Consider the following 18,923-nt stretch of genomic DNA (forward strand, 5'->3'; position numbering starts at 1 on the left):
GAAAAAGACTGAAAATGAATATATGTATGACTGAAATATTATACTGTACACCAGAAATTGACACAACATTATAAACTGACTATATATATACTTCAATTAAATAAATGGAAACAAAATACTAAGGAGCCTAATTCTCTCCATATTGTTTTTAAAGGCTTGAAAATTACTGAATTTCTTTTTTTTTGTTTGAATATTACTGAATTTCAAATTATCTTTGTAAATAAATCCTTTTGTTTGTTTAAAAAAAAGATTTGACCAGTTTGAGAAACTTTCCCAACTGTCAGTGGAACTTAGTTCTTTGAGGAATTGTAATGCCTTTTACTCTTTTGTAGTGTGTGAAATATGGAAATTTTAAAGGGAGTTTTGATAAATATGAGACTTTCATATTTATAGTATTAGAGTCAACATTAGATATGAATTTATATTGTATAAAAGGGAGTAAAATTAGAAGATATTAAAAGGCTGAAATTAGAAAAATTTGTCTAGTATAGAAATAGATTGGTTTCTTTCCTTCTGATAGAACTCATTAGTGGAATATGATGAAGAATTGACTCATTTGTGATGTTCCTGTCCCAATGCTAGTGGAAGTACTGTTATTTTATGAAAGAATATAAAGGTATTAACACGTTTTTAAAACAAGGAGAAGAGTCAGCTGTAATCTGATCTTCCATAAAGCTCATTCTGAAATGCAAACCAAATCATGGGTGCTACATTGCCGTTAAATTCTGTCCTCTATGCCCCATGCGCTGTAGCAAGTGTTCAGAACTTTCTATTAATAAGCTCTGATGGTTACCCACTCTAAATTTTTAAATTTTATTTTTATTATGGATTTGATGACTGTTCTTATAGCATTGTTCTGCTTTTCTGTTCTCTTCTGCATCTCTTATGTGACCCCTTCCTTAAGTGAAGTAAACTGCTCGCAACTTTTGAGCCTAATAGTCATCTGTCCCCTTTCTTCTCATCCCTAATTTAACCTTGAACGTAAACAGATTTTGGCATATAGGGTAAGGGTTATCAGGCAAAGGCTAACAACTTGACATAATAATTTCCTCTATTTACATTCCCTTGTTTGGTCCGTCAGCAATATTGAATGTTTAGAGTAGTGAGAAATTTAGACATTTACTGTGATCTTGAAATTTCCTGCTTTTACAGTTGTGAGAAATAACGTTCAGATTCTTTCTTTACCTAGGTTGTCTGAATTACAATTTGAAATTGTTATAGAATCATGAAGCAGAACCCAAACTGCATTCGGTTAAAAATGAATACACGTGTGCTACAATGTTTTAATGCCATGTAGTTTAAAATCCATAGATGTTTACATATGTATGGGTAACTATGTCAGGGAATAGTGTAAGGAAAAATGAGGTATTTGTGAACTGTTTCTAACTCCTTTTATGTTCTAAACCCAAGGGGGCATTTATATTTAATATGACACTCGCTGTTGAGTTTTGATATATTACTGCATTTGGATTTTCATCTTTTTTGCTTTTTATATAAAAGTCTCACAGAAACAGACACTTCCAGTTGCTCCCAGAACTCGAACTTCTCAAGAAGAATTGCTTGCAGAAATGGTCCAGGGGCAAAGCAGGACCCCCAGAATAAATTCACCTATTAAAGAAGAGGAAACAAAAGGAGATAACACAGAGAAAAGTCAAGGTAATAATTTAAATGATATTTCATCCTTACACTGTTTTCATTCGGCATTAAATATTTTCCAATGAGTATTTATGAAATGTTAGTTATACTATGAGAAAAGTGCTCAGTAGACCCCAAAATAGAAAAAGGGACCATAAGGGAAATCTATACCTACACTTTTCAGAATTAAAAAAATCTTATTATTAGGGAAATTTTTAATGTTCTCAAAAATGGAAAGAACAGTGCAATGAATTCCCATGGACCCAGTCACTCAGCTTTAATAATTATCAGTATTTTGCCAGTCTTTGGAAAGCTACTCAAAGATGCATAGATACCTACATTCATCCTTTCGCTATTCCTTCATTCTCTTGAACTTAGTCTTATCTTTAAATCTACCCTCTCTGAGTATCCTGTCTTTGACCTGCCAGATCTTCCTTATTGTCCCAGTGGTACTGCTCTGTCGCCTTGTACCTGACATACTTCCAGCTGATCTTTCTGCTTCCTTTCTCTCAGAGACCCCACCCCCCACCCCCTGCACAGACTCTTCCTGGCTAAAGTGTGACTCTGATCATGTGACTCTTTGTGAGATGAGAACCTTTATAGTGTCTCCCCTGCTATGCATTGCCCAGGACTGATGCCATCAGCCTGGCCTTTAGGCAGCTCCATTATCTGGCCCCAGCCCTTCTCTACTGCCCTCCGGCCTGTTCTTTTTATTCACATCAGGAAAGCTTCTAGTTTGTTCTTTTCCTCTTCTGTTGAGATCTGGTTAAAAAAAAAAAAAAAACCTACCAAAACTGTATTTAATACTTTCCTAATGCTGGAGTGTATTTTTTCATTCCTCAGCTGTATCCTTTAAGTTATTCCAGGGTCATCTCAGATTTACTTATTTCACAAAGCCTTATGATTCCATCCTACATTTGTCTCTTCATTCTCTCTTTTTTTTTTTTTTTAAAAAAAAGCCTTTGACTGTAGTGTGCAATTTGCCATGTCAGTGTTATGTGCAATTCCAATAAATGATGGACCTGAGAACAGGAAAACCCTCAAAACAGCCAGTAGGTACTAACGGAAAGTTAAGTGGACCAGTTTCTGAAAAGCAGTTGGAAACTGGATTTGAGCTTCAGCAAGGGTAAGAATTTGCAATAGATTAAACCCCATCAAACTGGCTTGAATCTATGATTTCATGATGATATTTTTAAAAAGTAAACCCTTAATTGGTCCTTTTGGAGGATAATAGATATTAATTCATTGTTTTGAAAACCAGAGAAATAGTTATTGAGCATTTATGCTTTCTTCTGGGATGGTGCCACTGGGGAACAAAATAGGACAAGAGTTAGTCCCTGTTGTTGTAAATGGAGTTTTACTGGAACCAAGCCATGCCTGTTCATTTATATATTGAGTGTGCCTGCTTTTGTACTACAACCGCAGAATTGAGTAGTTGCAACAGACCATAAAGCCCACACAACTTGAAATAGAAAATGTTTGTCACCTGTTGTGGTATAGTAGATGAAAGAAGCATCTCTTAAAATTCTAGGTAATACGTAATAACAAGATGATAGAGTAGATCCCCCCAACTTAACAGTAAATTAATGAATCTAGGAAATAGTCATTAATGGCTCCTAAAACTTTCTTTTTTTTAAGTAAAAATCAGCCATTTGTTCCTCCTCTATGAAAGAATAAAACACTGTCTTAGTCTTGCCAAAGGATTTGAATGGGATTGATCAAGCCTCTGATCCAGCAGTCAGCTTGCAGGAAGTGCAGAGGCCAGAGGAGCCTGTTGGTTGCTGCGCATGACTATGCAACATGCAGAGCGTGGTGTCTGGGGCACTATGTAGGTCAGCCTGAGAATTCTAGATTAAAAGAATAAAAGGGGTGAGGTTAAGCTTTAATGTCTAGTACATACACTGTGTGATAAGACCACAGACTAGATTTACTATAAAAGGCATGCAGTGGTTACTTTTGGAAAGGACCGACTAGGATGGAGCACATGGAGGGAGTCTTGTCAGGTGGCTGACATTGTGCTAGTTTCTTGACCTGGTTGGTAGTTGTAAGGATGTTTTGCCTTATAAACACTCATTAAGCTGTTGCTTTTGTGTGGTTTTCTATATCATTGTTTTGTTTTAAAGTAAAAGGTTAAAAAAAATTGAGAAGGTACCAAGTGCCCGTACTGATGAGGACTGCTAGTACTCTTACTGGTTTCATTTGTTCGCAAGTGCGAAGTGACCCCACGGTCATTGATCAGTGTGCTTGCTCACTGTTTTATAGCTTTGTGACAAATTTTTAAAAATCTAAATATGCACGTGAATTGGCATGAGTTGTTGCTAGTGTTTTCTCATCTTCCTGGTCTCTGCATTTTTACTAGGCTAGCCACCTCACAGTATTTTGCTTTTTCTCTTTTTGTCTTGGAATAATCTGTCACCAGGAGACACCAGTCTTTTCCAAGTTTTTTCAAAGACTTACCACAACAATAATTCTTGCTTTATTGATTATCTTTTTAATGTGTTTTCTATTTCATGGATTTCTGCTCTTATTTTTAATAGATCCATTTATATTTTTTCTTACTTATTTTAGCCTTTTTTTAACATTTGTAAATATTTAAGCTATACATTTCTCTTGACATGCCGTTTTTGCTGCATGTCACAAGGTTTGATGTGTAATTTTTTCATTATCATTCTAATTGTCTTTAATTCCCATTATGATTTCGTCTTTGACCCATAAGTTATTTGAAAATGCTTTTAATTTATAGTATAGGAAGTTTTGTTTTTTTGTCTTTAAATCTTTTTAAGTTATATGCTGTGTGAGGAGGGTATAGCTCAGTGGTATCAAGGTCCTAGGTTCAATCCCCAGTACCTCCATTAAAATAAATAAATAAACCTATTACTGCCCCACCCCCCATGTTTAAATTGTATACTGTGGACTTAGTTGCATTGTGGTCAGATAATGGATCTATATAATACATATTTGAAAATGGTTGAGGCTTAAGATGATCATTTTTTACCTCTTCCACGTGTGTTTTGGAAGAAAGTGGACTCTAATTGTTGAATTGAGAATTTTGCATTTAGTAGGTAAAATTCTACAGTTAATGTTGTTCATATCTTGACCTTGCTGAGTTTTTGGTCTGCTTGACTTAGTAATTGAGAGAGTTTTGAAATTGCCTATCAGGATGACAAATTTGTCTTAATTTCTCTGTACTTCTGTTAGATTTTGTTTCGTTTATTAACCTAGGTGCGTATATATTTAAATTGAATCAGGAAGGTACATTTTTCTGATGAGTTGAACCTTTCATTTTTATCATTCTCTCTACTAAATGATGCATTTATATTAAACTCAGTTTTGTCTGATATTAATATAGCTATTTAGTTAGTATTTGCCTTATATGTCTTCAGTCTTCTCTGTCCTTATGCTCAAGGCATGTATATCTCTTAACTATCATAAAGCTAGATTATTGTTTTTAAATTCAATCTGAGCTTGCCTTTTATTGGAGAGTTTAAGCCATTCACATTTATGAGAATTATTGATGGAGTAGTTTCTGTCACCTTTGATTTGTATTTGCTTGCTTTCATTTTTTGCCTTTTTAAAGATTTTTTTTATTACTGTTGTAATTGTTGGTTGCCCAACTTTTTTTTTTTTTTTTTGTAATTACTTTAAACTCTTTCTGTTTTGGTTTTTTTTTTTTTTTTTCCTACTGGTTACCACTGAAATTTTACCACACAAATTTAATTGAACATTCCAAAAGTTAATACTCTAACCTCATTCACATACTGTAAATGGACTTTAGAATACCTTAGCTCCAGTCTTTATTCTCTCTGACTTTACATTGTTTCCAGAGTTTCATTTTGGTCTTTTTTTTAATGCATAACTTGGGCGCCATTATTATTATTGTTATTTTTTGGCACCATTATTATTTTTGTTGTTGTTATTTAGTTTTTTTGTGTGTGAGAGCTGGTTGAATTGACTATTATTATTTTATCCAGGCAGTATTTGCTCAGATTTACGTCCGTGTTTATTTTTTTGTTCTCAGATTTCTTGAATATTATTTGGGAATGATCATTTTCCAGTATTTTTAAGTATTTTTGGAAACTTCTTTAGAACAAGTCTATTGGTGGTAAATTTCCCAAGAGGCTGTTTACCCACAGGCACATTTTTTCTTTTGTTCAATTGCAGTAGTTTTGCTGCAAACCCAAATCTAGGTTAACGACAGTTGTTTCCTCTCCACACCCTGTTTGTATTATTCCATTGTCTTCTGTCTTCTAGTGTTGAGTGAACTTCTGTTTTTCTAATTGTCTACTGTTCCTTTGTAGGTGATCTGTCCTTTTTCTGGCTGCTTTCAAGATCTTCCCTTTGTCTTTGGTGTTCTGGAGTTCTGCTACGATGTGTCTAGGCGTGGATTTCCTTTTATTTTTTTCTATTTGGTATATGTTGAATAAAATCTTATATTTAAAGTAGAATATTTTACAGTATGGAATATATGCTCCCAGTAGAAAATTTGGAAAAACAGAACAGATCATTCTTTGCTTCATTATTTTCCATACTGGTTCTTGCAGAGGCCACCACTTTTAAATGCTTCTGTTTATGATTTTCTTTTATTGTCTCCATGTCTGTAATAATATGCTTACACCATTGTTTTTTAATTCACCAACTATAGATGGTATCTTTTGACTTCTTGCTGTGATAAATCAGGATCTAACACACTTTTCCTTGCCTCTAAACCCGTGTAATAAAATCACTATTTTTTACTTCATCTATTGATTATTTTGTAATTTTAAGTAATACACCTAAATACCTATTTCTTATTTGATTAGCTATATCTCAGTATATTTTGACTACCCAAATATAAGGATATTTATGTCCTTTCATTCTTAGATATCTTTTCTCATCTACCCACCTTCTAAATTGTGTCATTTTTACTTTTATATTGCTGAAGAAGATTGAATTTACATTTTGTTCTGTTTATCTAGTTATGATTACCGTGCTTTGTAGGTTGACTGTAAAATTTGAGAACCAATATGCAGCATTTACATCATTAAGACTCTATAAACATTTCTCAGGGCTGAGTTTACAGCTTCTACAGTTCTTCATTTAGGAGTTCCCTAGAGTTTTTTTTTTTCCCCTTGTATACAGCGTTTTGTTTTTCTTAGATTCTTCTTTTTCCCCCCTGTTCTTCTTGCATTGCCTACCTGTATTATAGTGTGAAGGACTGTCATTTTATACTGTTAAATCTTTGGGTTTCCCTTTTTTCTTAGGTGCCTTCTTGCTAGAGCCTCTGTCCTCTTCTGCTCATCTGACTGATTGCTCTCTAGGTCTGCTTCAAGGCTGTCATTCCAGAATTTACTCCTCCCTGAGTTTGCTCTGCATTTCCTGGATCCCACTTTATCTTTTCAATATAGTCTTCCATTTTGTCATCATGTCATAAAGAAACTTAAGAATAAATCTGGGAGATAAATTTTCTGAGTGCTTAGAAATGTAAAGTATTTGATTGATACTTTGACTTGGTACAGAATTCTAATCCTCAAAAGGTTGAAGGTGTGACTTTGGTATCTTGAGGCTTCTAATGTTCATGCTAAGAAGTTAGTTCTTATTCCATTATAAATACGAGGGTTTTTTCCTCTGGAAGTATTTAGGATTTTTCTCTAGGTTGTTCATGTCTCTATAGAACATTGTTTTCAGTTTTCATTGTTCTCTTTTGAAAATTCTGTTAGTTGGATGATAAACTTCCTGCTTTGATTTTCAGTCTTTTATTTTATCTGTCCTCATTTTTGACCCTTACTGGTTGGTTTCCTTCAGAGTCAGTTTTTGTTTGCTTTTTTGCCCTTTCACTTGCAGGCTCTTTTCAACAAGTCTGTGGACACCTGGCACCTAGTGTAGGAAATGGCAGTACAAAGACTTACCTAGAGTCGTGGCGTGGGCTGTGAGCTTTCAGTGGGTTTTGTTTTAAATACAGCAGACAAGGAGCTGTAATTGGCCTTGAAATTGCAGATGCATTTCCCTGGGGGGAGCTTATACTCCCACTAGCTGCCTAGTCTCCCTGGATAATTTACTGAGTTTCTATAGAAAAGAATCTTTTTAAAAAAATTAAAAATTACATCTTGTAAATGTCTGTGGCTATACCACTTGCAAAATCTTGCTTTCTGTTTCACACCCTTCGCAGTCTTTGCTTATTGCTCCAGCTGCTCACAGTTGCTTGCCCCCTTGTTCTCTTCATCCAGATTAAATCTCTCAATTTCTTCGCACTATTAGCTCCCAGATTTGTATCTCTATCCTGGACCTTGTGCCAGAATTCCTAATTCCTGTCCAACTGCTTATTCTACATTTCTTCTGGATATGTAATAAATCCTTTTAAACTTGTCTAAAACCTAACTGCTAACAGTCCTGTCCTCCGATCTGCTCTCCCTGCAGTCTCACTTCATTTTAGTTAATGGCAGCTCCACCTTTCCAGTTGCTCAGGCCAGAAACCTAGTGATACTGTTCTTTTTTTCAAACTTACTGCCATTTTTTTCTTTCCTCTCTCTCTCCTTTTCTCCTTCTCTCTCTCAGCCTCTGTCCCTCCTTCCTCCTCTAGCAAATCCTGTCAGCCTCAACCTTTGGAAGCTATTAAAATTCACCACCTCTTTTCACTTTTGCCACTTTTACCCTAGTCTAAGCCGTCATCTGTGACTTTACTTGATTATTACAATTGTGTCCTTACTGATCTGCTTTCAAACTTCCCCTTCTGCAGTCTTTTCCACATAGCAGCAGAATGATCCTTTTAAGCCATAACTGAGATCACAGCACTCCCCTATTCAGAACCCTCTGACGGCTCCCTGTTATAATCCAGGTTAAAAAAAAAGCCCTTCCTGATTTCTTCACCTACCACCACTCCCTGCCTCCAGTTTGTTCTCCTTGCTTGTCCCGACATACTTGGTGTTTCTCCTTCGGAGCTCAAGGAAGAGCGTGTCTGAGCTACTTTTGCCCTTTCCCTGGAATGTTTTCTTCCAGCTTTCCACATAGCTTGCTCATCTCTGTGAGGCCTTTCCCAGCCCCCACCCCACTTCCCTAACCCACTTTACTGAGGCTTTATTTTTCTCCATAGATCTTATTACTATCTAATAATATTTCATATTTTCATAGTTTAGATATTTTTATCTGGACTCAGGGCTTTAAATATTTTCAATGTAAAATGCGGTTTTGTTTTGAGATTTATCTCCTTACCCTCATCAGCAGAATACAAGCTCTGACCAGGGTTTCGTGTGTGTGTGTTGTTAATTGCTGTGATTGAGTACCCAGAACAGTGCCTGGCATACAGTAGGAGCTTAGTGAATATCTGTTGTCTTAATGAACGTGTCACTCCCACCTTGCATCTCACTTGCAGTTTTCCCAGTGTCTTTTTTGTCTTTTCTGCTTGGCTTCAGCCAGTATTTGTGCATATATTTTCTGTTTTGTAGAGGTGGTTTAAATCTGCAATGATCCCTTCCTTAACCCCCACTCGCTAAGTCAGGAATCTCTGTATTTCTAACCATGGAGTTATTTTGTATACCAAAATCAATTTGGAGTGTGTGCACTCAGTGTATAGTTTTTGTTTACATACACACAGAATGTGTAACAACAGAACTATAGGGAGTGTGATATTTCCTTCCACCTTAGTGGAGGAAGTGGATTATTATCTTAGAAACCCAGTTTGTAATCCACTACTATGTATTGTTAAGGGTTTGTACCCTTTTTAAGTTCTCTACTGCATTATCATGAATGCTCCAGAAGGAGATGCTATGAATACATAAACTTAATGTATCATTTTGGACTGGAAGCATTTTGAAAGACTCTTAGTAAAGAGAAGTTTTTATATTCAGAGAAAACAAGGAAAATCCCCCCTTTATTCCGCCCACTGCCTTCCTCAGAGGTAAGCACTGCACTTGCAGATTGGTGTATGTCTGTCATCCTTGGCATTTAAAAAAATATGTATGTGCATGTCCATTCTTTCTGTACAAAGTAGAATTGTATATGTATTTATATGCACAGACGTATGTATATGTAAAAAAGGACTTACTCTGCATGGATTTCTCTGACATGTTTTGTTCCATGTAATGTGTCATAGAGAGATACTTAACGTAGTGATTATGAATTTGGGCTCAGGGAGCCAGGCTGCTTGGGTGTTAAACAAGGCTTTGCCACTTACTAGCTGACCTTAACCTTTCTGTGCTCTGGTTTCCTAAGAATATGTAAACTTTCTCTGCTGGTGGATATTTATGTTGGAATCTGTGGTAGGGTATTTGCTTATTTTGCGTTCTAAAGTTGGGCAGGGCATAATGGGTGAATGACAGGGAGTCTCAGATGGGCTCTTTTTAGGCATCTTGTTTCTTGTGACTGGCTCATCCTGTCAGACCACTTTCCCTGCTTTTCTCATTTAAGTTGTGTTTGCTGCCCTCTAGTGAACCAGTTGGTTTGCACGTGGTTCATGTCTGAGAATGTGTTGCACTTCCTGTCTGCTGTATCTGTCTTCTGTCAGGTCAGCTAGTACTCTTAAAAACTTCCATGTGAATCCAAAGCCTTGTAAGTTATGAAAATTATTTTCTGTCTAAAGATTTTGAACATTAGATTAATTTTATAGATACAGTGAAGAAGTGAATAAAGATTCTTATATAAAGTTCAGCACTTTTTCTTTATCCTGTTACTATGAATGACACCTATTTAACTGGGAAGCCAAAGGCTACAATTCTTTGTAAGAATTCTTTTGGAGAGGCTGTGGGGAGTTGTGTCTACCACCTTGCATCCTTACATTTTGCGCACCTTATTTGTTGCTCAGTGAGTAAACCAAGGTAAAAACGACGTTTCTCAAATTAAAGCTCTGGAGGGACATTCTGTGTTCTTGAATTGGAAGACTTTAATATTGTTAAGATGGTGATAACTCCCCAAATAGGACTTTGAATTCAACTCAATCTCTCTTAATATTTCTGCTGGCTTTTTTGCAAATTGGCAAGCTGATTGTTAAATTCACATAGAAATTAAAAAGACTTGGAATAGCCGAAACTGTTGAAAAATAATAAAGTTGGAGGACTTATATTTTGCAATTTCAAAACTTAACTGCAGAGCTAATCAAGACTGGCACTGGCATATAGACCAGTGGAGTCAAATTGAGAATCTAGAAGTTAACCAATATGCTTTTGATCAGTTGATTTTCAGCAAAGATTCAAAGACAATTCATTGGGGAAAGAATAGTCTTTTCAACAAATGTTGCCAGACAACTGGATATCCATATGCAAAAGTATGAAGTTGGACCCTTACCTTACACCATATATAAAAATTAGCTCAAAATGGATTAAAGACCTAAATGTAAGAACTAGAATTACAAAACTTTTAAGAGAAAAAATAGGTGTAACTCTAAATGAGCTTGGATTAGGCAATGGTTTCTTACATACGGCACCAAAAGTCCGAACAGCCGAAGAAAAAGATAAATTGGACTTTATCAAAGTTAAAAACTTTTATGTTTCAAAGGATACTATCTAGAAAATGAAAAGACGGCCCACAGAATGGGAGAAGATCACCTATTTAATAATGATCTAGTATCAAACCAAGGCCAGGTCCTCCTTTTCCTGATCTTTAAATTCTCACTATATCTTACGTCAGTACAGTTGAATTCCGTTGTTACTACATAAATTTTTAAAGAGGTTTGTCTGTGATCATGGGTCTAGTTACCCTCCCTGCCTTCTCCCTACAAAGAAAATTGACAAATACTGTCCTGTTACTATTTTCAAAGGGAAATGAAACTCAAGATACTAGATAAAACAATTTTAAAATAATCTGAAGCTTGAAAATTATGGGTAACTGAAAGGGGCAAAAGTACATTAAGTTCACATTATATTCAAGTATAAAAAGTACTTCATGTTAAGTTGTTTAATTTATGCTTCACATCTTCTGTGCTCCTTCCCATATGAAGTAAATAATAGAAGATTGTGTGTCATGTCTGCTTCCAGCCAATCAGAAGCCAGATTCTGAGTGTAATAATAGGGTTTATTGTTCAGAGAGGAGCTATATAAGGAGGACTTGACAGGACACAGGGAGCTGCGTGTTAGGGTTTCTTAGTTGTAAGCAAAGAAAATGTTGGTCTGGTTTGTTTAGCATTTTCAGATTTACTTTTGAGTTCTGACTCCAGAAATGTACAATCCTATCTTTTCAGTTATAGGTTTTAAAATGTTATTTACTCTTAATACTTCTTAAACTAACAGCCTTGATAACTGCTTTTGCTTTTGATGAAACAATTTAATGGGCTGTGAGAGAACAATTACCAAATATTAAGAGGGAGAGAGAATTTTATGAAAATGTCTTCAAGGTTTCCATCACCATCTTTACCGACTTTCTTTTCACCTGGGCCAGTTGACTTAGGTTCTGTAACAAGTTCCTCTTGTTCACTGAACGAGCTAGACAATATTTCCCGTCTTTTACGGAAAATATCAACTGATATCAATGAAATAAAAGGAATGAAAGCAGCAATTTTAACAATGGAAGCAAATGTTTTTGATTTGAATGTTAGAGTGCTACAGAATGAAGCAAAAATTTCATCTTTGGAGGTTAAAATGAATGAATATTCAGCATTAGCATCTGAATGCAACAGACAGTTTGAAGGTCTTCAAGAGGAAGATTTTGAATCACAGTCAAGGACTACTGATGTAAAAATAATTGGCTTCCTTAGAAACATTGAGAAAGGTAAAATCTGAGTATGTGGTATCATGTAACTCGACTGAGTTTTCATATGGAGGCAGCAAGTCACAAAGAACTTGAATTTTTCATGAACACTTAATGACAAAGTCAGACTCTTCTACATGATTTAACTTAGAAGCCTAAAACTTAGAATTCCATACTTTTTAGTATAACTCTGTAAAATGATGTTTTGGAAAGAGATGAGTATAGAGAGATGAAACAGTTCTAGATGTGAGAGAATGGTCCTCTTTCGTGTATCTGTCTTGTGAAAATACTTTAAAATGTATGATTCTTTCATTGTTCACTGTTTATATGTTAGAGACCTGTTAGTATTTCAGTTGGAAGAGCGTACTTCCTGTAACCTGATGACATGTCAGTTTCCCAAGCTGTCCTGCAGAAATACTACTGGACCAGATGACACCTGTGTTTCTGGTCAGCTCTTCTGGATTTATTGTGTTTTTACTGTGATAATTTTGGAAGGAATTAAGTTTCTATGTTTTGGTTTTTGTTTTTGTTTTTGTTTTTTTGGCATACCATGAAAGAGTAATGTAATATAACTTCTATTCTAAAAGAAAATAGCTGATAAAAATTTGAACTGATCATAGCTTTTAAAATTAAAAAGACTTTTTAAATGAAACATGGTAGTTGGTAAGCAGTTGCCAACTCACATGTTTGCACTGAGTGAGCAGACTCTCCTTATGAAACTGCCGGTAATAGATACACTTAAAAACTAGCATTACTGATTTTTCAATATTTGAAACCCGATCAGTCACATCCCTCTTTACACTGCACTGTAACACATCTGTTTTAAATCAGCAAGTGAACACTTAATACCTAGGTGAGCACTGGGCTGGGGAGGCTCAGAGAAGTGTGACATCCTGCCATCAGACTGAAAGTAGACAAATCAATGATATGTCACTGTTTTGTTCTGCGGCTTAACTCTGAGGGAAGTACGCACCTGTTTAAGAAATTACACACACTCCAGCTGAGCGTCGTTTCTTGCAGGAGATACCAGTGATTGTTTCCGTGCTTTGCTGGGGTAGGAACTGGACAGCAGAGCTTGAGCATCTGCTTACTTTTTCATTTATTCTCCTTGTATCCATTCCAGGCCCATAGTTTGCCTTTTGAGAACTGTGTCCAGCAACTCGGGTGTTACTTTGCAGTTCTGCGGGTAGAAGACTGACTTGTCATAGTGAGAGCCCAGGTGATAGAGGGAGATACTTCTTATGTTGACCGTGCTGTTGGCCATCGCTTGTCTCCCAGGGCACGTGCTAAGGGTCCATGCAGTACCTCCCGTCAGCTTTTGCACTTTTTACCTTTATCACCAGGCTTTACCTCCAAGAAAACGAGCTTCCAGACTGGGAAAACCACTGCCACTTTTGGTTTAACCTGAGTATACAGGTTTTTGTCTTACAGACCTTTGGTCTATAATTATTATTAAATTGTATTGTTGAAGCTTTAAACTATTTTTAAGACTTTCAATTAGGAACCTAGAAAGATTATTTTAGGCTTAATTTCTGAGAAGCACACATGCTGACATTATTTGTTTTTTAAGCTTAGTGAAGTTTTTAAATTTATATTCCAGGAACTCAACAGAAGCAGTTGTTATCTCGACTGCAGATTGACCCAGTAATGGCAGAAACTCTGCAGATCAGTCAAGGTTGGTAATAATCTTAAATTTTCATTGTAATGTAGCATTTTTCAGTTGCTATTTCCATTCCTTACACCTCATTTAATGTATCATGTATCTCTTAGATCCTGCCCTAAGATGCTATATTTAGATCTGAAAATATTTTAGGGCCAGGAGACAAGATGTGCATTTTCTTCATGCTATATGGTGTTTGTGTTTTTCACCTCATTCAGAAACTTTCTTCCTTTGATGCCATTTCACCCAGGTCCCTGGAAACTGTTGGCTGCTCATTCCCCTGCTCCAGGGACCACGTGAGTCCCTCCCCTACTCTCCATCTGAATTTCGCATTGCCCTGAGCTGCTTTAGTGTCCTCCAGCCTGTTCAGCCTTATCCTCACTTCCACTTCTCTTCAGGATCTCATGGCCAGAGCTATCCCTAGAGCTTTCTGCTCTTAGAGCCACTGTAACTTACTGTTTACCTGTCTCCCCCACCCTCAGCACACACAGACACACACACCGCAGGCTACCTCAGAACAGGGGCAAGTGCCAGTGTTTTCCCTGTGTTCTCAGTGCCTGGTCCCTGCCAGCTGCATGTTCAGTGCCTCGTAACTGTCTGCTGATGGAGGGAGCCGTTGGATCCCAGCAGGCTTAAAATTCAGATCTTTCTTTCTCCTGCATCCTTCTGTCTCCCCTAAACCTGCCCAGTGTCAGAAACTCTGGTTCCTTGACCCCTCCATATTGGCTCCTAACTGAATTTTCTTCACCCACGTTCAGGATTCACAGTCAGCAACTGTGTTCCCTGACCCTCCCTGGCCCTCTGTCTCAGAAGGGTGAACTTAATCTGTCTCAGGGCTACCTTCTACCCAGATACCAGACCCTGCCCCGCTGATGGACGTTCTGGTGTTGCTACGCTCCTTTGCTTCAGTCTCTGCCTCTCTTCTGGCTTCTCCCTTCTGTCTGTTAAAGTGCTTGAGATATTCTCCACCCTTGATTTGCCCTCTCGTCTGCCAGCATTTCATCCTGCTTTCTACATAAGAGTATCTTCTTTCAGGGTGTTTGACAGCTAAGGTCTGTGTGTATTGTATTTGTACATTCTTTTTGTTTCCTTTAGTCATCTTTATCCATGGTGCACATACAGTTTGAAGCGTCAAGTATTTCTCTGAGGTTTATGAATGAGTATATCCTTTGCTTACCTCCTGTCATGTTTTTTATTTCTCTGAGCCCTTTTATTACCTTTATTTCCTAACATACTGATCTTGTTTCATATATACAGTACTTCCTTTTATTTTTCTGAAGATATTAAAAGTAGTTTTGGACATTTCCCCCCTGTCCCTCCTTGGTCTTGTTTTCTCCAAGCTGTTTGGAAAAACTGTCTTTCATGACAGTGGTTTCCCTCCGACGTCTGGGCAGCCTTGGCTAACTTACGTCTAAGAGTGGGGCACTTAAAAAGCTGATTGGCCTCCTGGGTTTACTGGTTGGGGTAAGGTGAGGGGCTTTTGATTCTTATTTGCATGTGGATCCTGCAGTGGCAAGTGATTTGTGTTGCCTGTCTAGTCTGGGGGCACCATGATGTCTTTGGGTTTTTCCTCTTAGGCTGGTTAGCTTCTCCAAAGAAAGATCTTTCAAGAAATGGATTGGTTGCCAGGGTTCTGGGAGCTAAGTGGGGACAAAGGGCTGAGCAGAGAGCCTCAGCGTTAATTACTGTGTAATGTTTACTTAACACCCTCCTCCCACCTGTGTTCAGAATGGTACTTCTTTCAACATGGCTGGCATCTGTTAGTCCAGAAACCCTCTGTTTTTACCTTTTCAAGAGTCTAAAGCTCCATTTCTCTCCAAGGGAGAAAATGGTCAAAGGTTATCAGGAAATGTAACTGCTTTTTAAAGTTTTCATAGTGTACAGTTGGCTTATTTTATTCCAACACGTTTCCATCAGAGACCGTGATGCTTCGTCCGTAAGCCTCTCCAGCACTGACCAGCAGGAAAGCACATCTCCACTTGTTCCAAACATGCCTCAGTACAGAGGTGGGGGAAGGGTGTGCGTCAGAATAGAGGGAAACAGATGGAGGTTAGGAGGAACTAACTGCTTCTGAAATGGATGCTTGACCCCACTTTTGTGTCCTTTCTCCCCAACCTCTTCCCAGGGGTCCCCGATCCACGCGACATTGCTTCATTGTTGGCTTAAGACTCAGCTTTTGGAGATCTAAGTTAGTTTTCCACTTTCAAAATGTGGTTCTCTTTTTTACAATGATTTTCTTCGGGAGATTTTTAAACAATTAATCCTTTATTGACATTTTATTGGAGTTTCAGGAGGAAACAGTACGTGGGTTCAGCCTGTGGTCTTTACCTAGAAGATGTCACTAACTCTCCCATCTGTCTGCTTCTCCTTGACCTAGGCTGCTAACAAGAGTCTTGCAGAGGTGACCAGGCTCGTGTGGAGTGTGAAGCTCTGTTTTCCGCGCACACATCTCAGAATTCTGTGGTGTGTGACACTTGCATTCCAGTGTTTTCTTCCTTCTTTGGTCCTTTGGCTTCCAGGACTTCATTCTCTATTTTTCTACTAATTCCTTTTCATTCTCCTTCAACTCCCTTCTTCCTCTGCTACGCCTTAAACTGTTTACTTTACCCTGTGACCTGCCCTCATGCATGGACTTTCTTCTCTTCTGTATTCTCCTAAGATGCACAGTAGTAGAAGTGCTTTGCCTCGAAAAGTACAGGGTGGTGAGGAGGGGCAGCAGCCCTCGGACTATACTCAGGACCCTGCCTTTGCCAGCTGTGAGAACTCAGTAAATCAATTAAGAACGCTGAACTGCATCTCGGTTATCTGTGACATGGAGGAAAGTCTGCTTCCTGGGCTCCCTGTGAGGATTCAGTGAGAAGACGGCAGCACTGAATATGTACAGATTATTAAATGTTCTCATTTCACCTTCCAGTTTTGACTCTGCTTCTCTTATTTCTCTCTCCCTCCTAATGATCAAATCTGAATTTTCAACTTCTTCCTAAACATCCGAGAGCCTCACAAAGACCTCAAAACAAATAAATCTAAAATTGGAATTTATCTTTGTCCCCTTTTAAACCTGTTCTTTCTGTTGTCCTGAGTCAGGTTTCTCCTCTTCCTCTGTCTTTACCATTCGTCCTGCCCTTGCAGGGGAAGGCAGGTCTGCCTCCTGTCTGGTCTGTAGTCGAAAATGAACCTGATCTTTCTGCTAGTGCTGATGTGAGTGTGGAATGTGTCTCCCTCCTGCGTGTGTGAGAAGAGGACAGGGGGTGAGAATCTTGTATCTCAGAGTCTCACCATCTCTCCTGGGCAGCAGCCTCAACTGAGATCTGGGACTCCAGTCCATTCTTACCACCATCTGTTTTTCTAAAAACCAGTTTGCTCGTTCGTGTCACTTCCCTACTTAGAAACCTCTCTTGATTACTTTTTACTTCTAGACCAGAATCCAAACTCATTGACAAATACAAGATCCTTTAGGCTTCCTCCTTCTCGTCACTTACCACCTCAGCCCGCCACACACCCCTCCAGCGGCACCACGTGTCTCTCTGTCTTCAGTTCCTTGTGCCTTAGGAAGCCCCTCCTGTCTCCATTGCCTCTGCCTGAAAAATGCTCTGTTTATTCTCCTGCTCTCCCTCCTAGTTTATTCCTGCTCATTCCTTTAATACCTGTTTCAGATGCTCATCCTCTGTAAGCTTTTCCTTGATTCCCAGCTGGAGTAGGTTGCTTTGTATTCATGCCTTTTTTGGATCACCTTTTGGGGCATGTTCTTTTGAAATTGTGTATACATCTGTTTCGCTATTTTTTTTCTTTGTGTACTTAGCACAGTGCTCTCAAGTGTTCAGTTTGTTCAGTGAATGAACATGAATAAATATCCTGTGAATTTTGGTCTCTGTTATTTGCCTGTTAATTTTAAGAGAAGTACACTCATTAACTTTAGCCAGCAGATTGCCTGTAGATAGGTTAGCCATCTCCATCCTGGGCTCCAGGTCTCAGTGTATTCTGTGAAGTAGTTGAGCTTAAGAACCATATTGTAGATGGTGTGATCTGTGGCTGCTTGCATTAAAGATCAGAGTTTTCCTTGCTGTGTTTTTACCAGAGCCCATTCATCTTAAAATTCCCTTTAAAAGTAGTCATTCTACAGCTAGGCAGAACGTTCGCCAGTGGAGTTCTTTTCATCAGGATGTGTTTCCTCTGTAAATGGTACTGTGCAGAATGAACAGAACAGGTTTCAGACAGATTTTTTAAAGCAGTCTTTATATCATAATTCTAGGGCACATTAGGACTCTTCGTTCTTTGTTTTTAGAAAATATTGTTGGACTTAAAGTGAGTTTATATTGTTAATAATATCCGCGATTAGATGCCTCATGGAAGATTCTTTTATACTGTAGGCAGGAAGCATTCACTAGAATCCCTTGGTAATGTGTTGTATGAGGAGAGGAATACTTGACTTCTTTGAAAAGATGTTTGGCAGCAAATTGTAGCCTTATTCCTGAGTAGAACCATTGTAATTTTTCTTTGAAAATAATTACAAATATATAAGATTGACATTCTTCTCACGTGTGTTGTGTTGGGAATGCAAGCTATATTCAACAGTAAACATTTGTGGCCAATTTTTTTGGCTCAGATTACTATGACATGGAATCCATGGTCCATGCAGACACAAGATCATTTATTCTGAAGAAGCCAAAGCTGTCTGAGGAGATAGTAGTGGCACCAAACCAAGAGTCGGGGATGAAGACCGCAGATACCCTTCGGGTACTGACAGGACACCTTATGCAGACACGGTAGATGGTTTCTTTTTCTTGCGTAGCTAACTCGTGTTGACTAGATCGTGGAGGTTAACCGCTAGTTCCCAGCCCCCCCATCCTAGCCCCCAGTGTAGAGTGCTTTATTGATTCAGTGGTTAGGCCCTGAATCATAAGGCAAATCCAGTTTTCAAAAATTCCAGTTCATCTTTCTTGTTCAGATATGCATTATCCTACAGATAAGTCAGTATATG

General features: G+C 37.9%; 1 protein-coding gene across 5 annotated transcripts in view; it reads left to right on the top strand.

Annotated features, from left to right (window-relative positions):
• Positions 1-18,923, top strand: part of ZC3H14 (zinc finger CCCH-type containing 14) — a 37,099-nt gene that overhangs the window by 10,911 nt on the left and 7,265 nt on the right. For 3 of the 5 annotated variants that reach the window (XM_032482481.1, XM_032482485.1, XM_032482482.1), the window contains 3 exons: positions 1,501-1,656; positions 13,886-13,960; positions 18,549-18,708. In XM_032482481.1, the coding sequence (XP_032338372.1) occupies positions 1,501-1,656; positions 13,886-13,960; positions 18,549-18,708 (391 nt within the window). The remainder of the gene's footprint in view (positions 1-1,500; positions 1,657-13,885; positions 13,961-18,548; positions 18,709-18,923) is intronic. The other 2 variants (XM_032482484.1, XM_032482483.1) reach the window with 1 other exon arrangement.

Source organism: Camelus ferus, chromosome 6, assembly GCF_009834535.1.
Source record: "Camelus ferus isolate YT-003-E chromosome 6, BCGSAC_Cfer_1.0, whole genome shotgun sequence".
Taxonomy (NCBI): Eukaryota; Metazoa; Chordata; class Mammalia; order Artiodactyla; family Camelidae; genus Camelus; species Camelus ferus.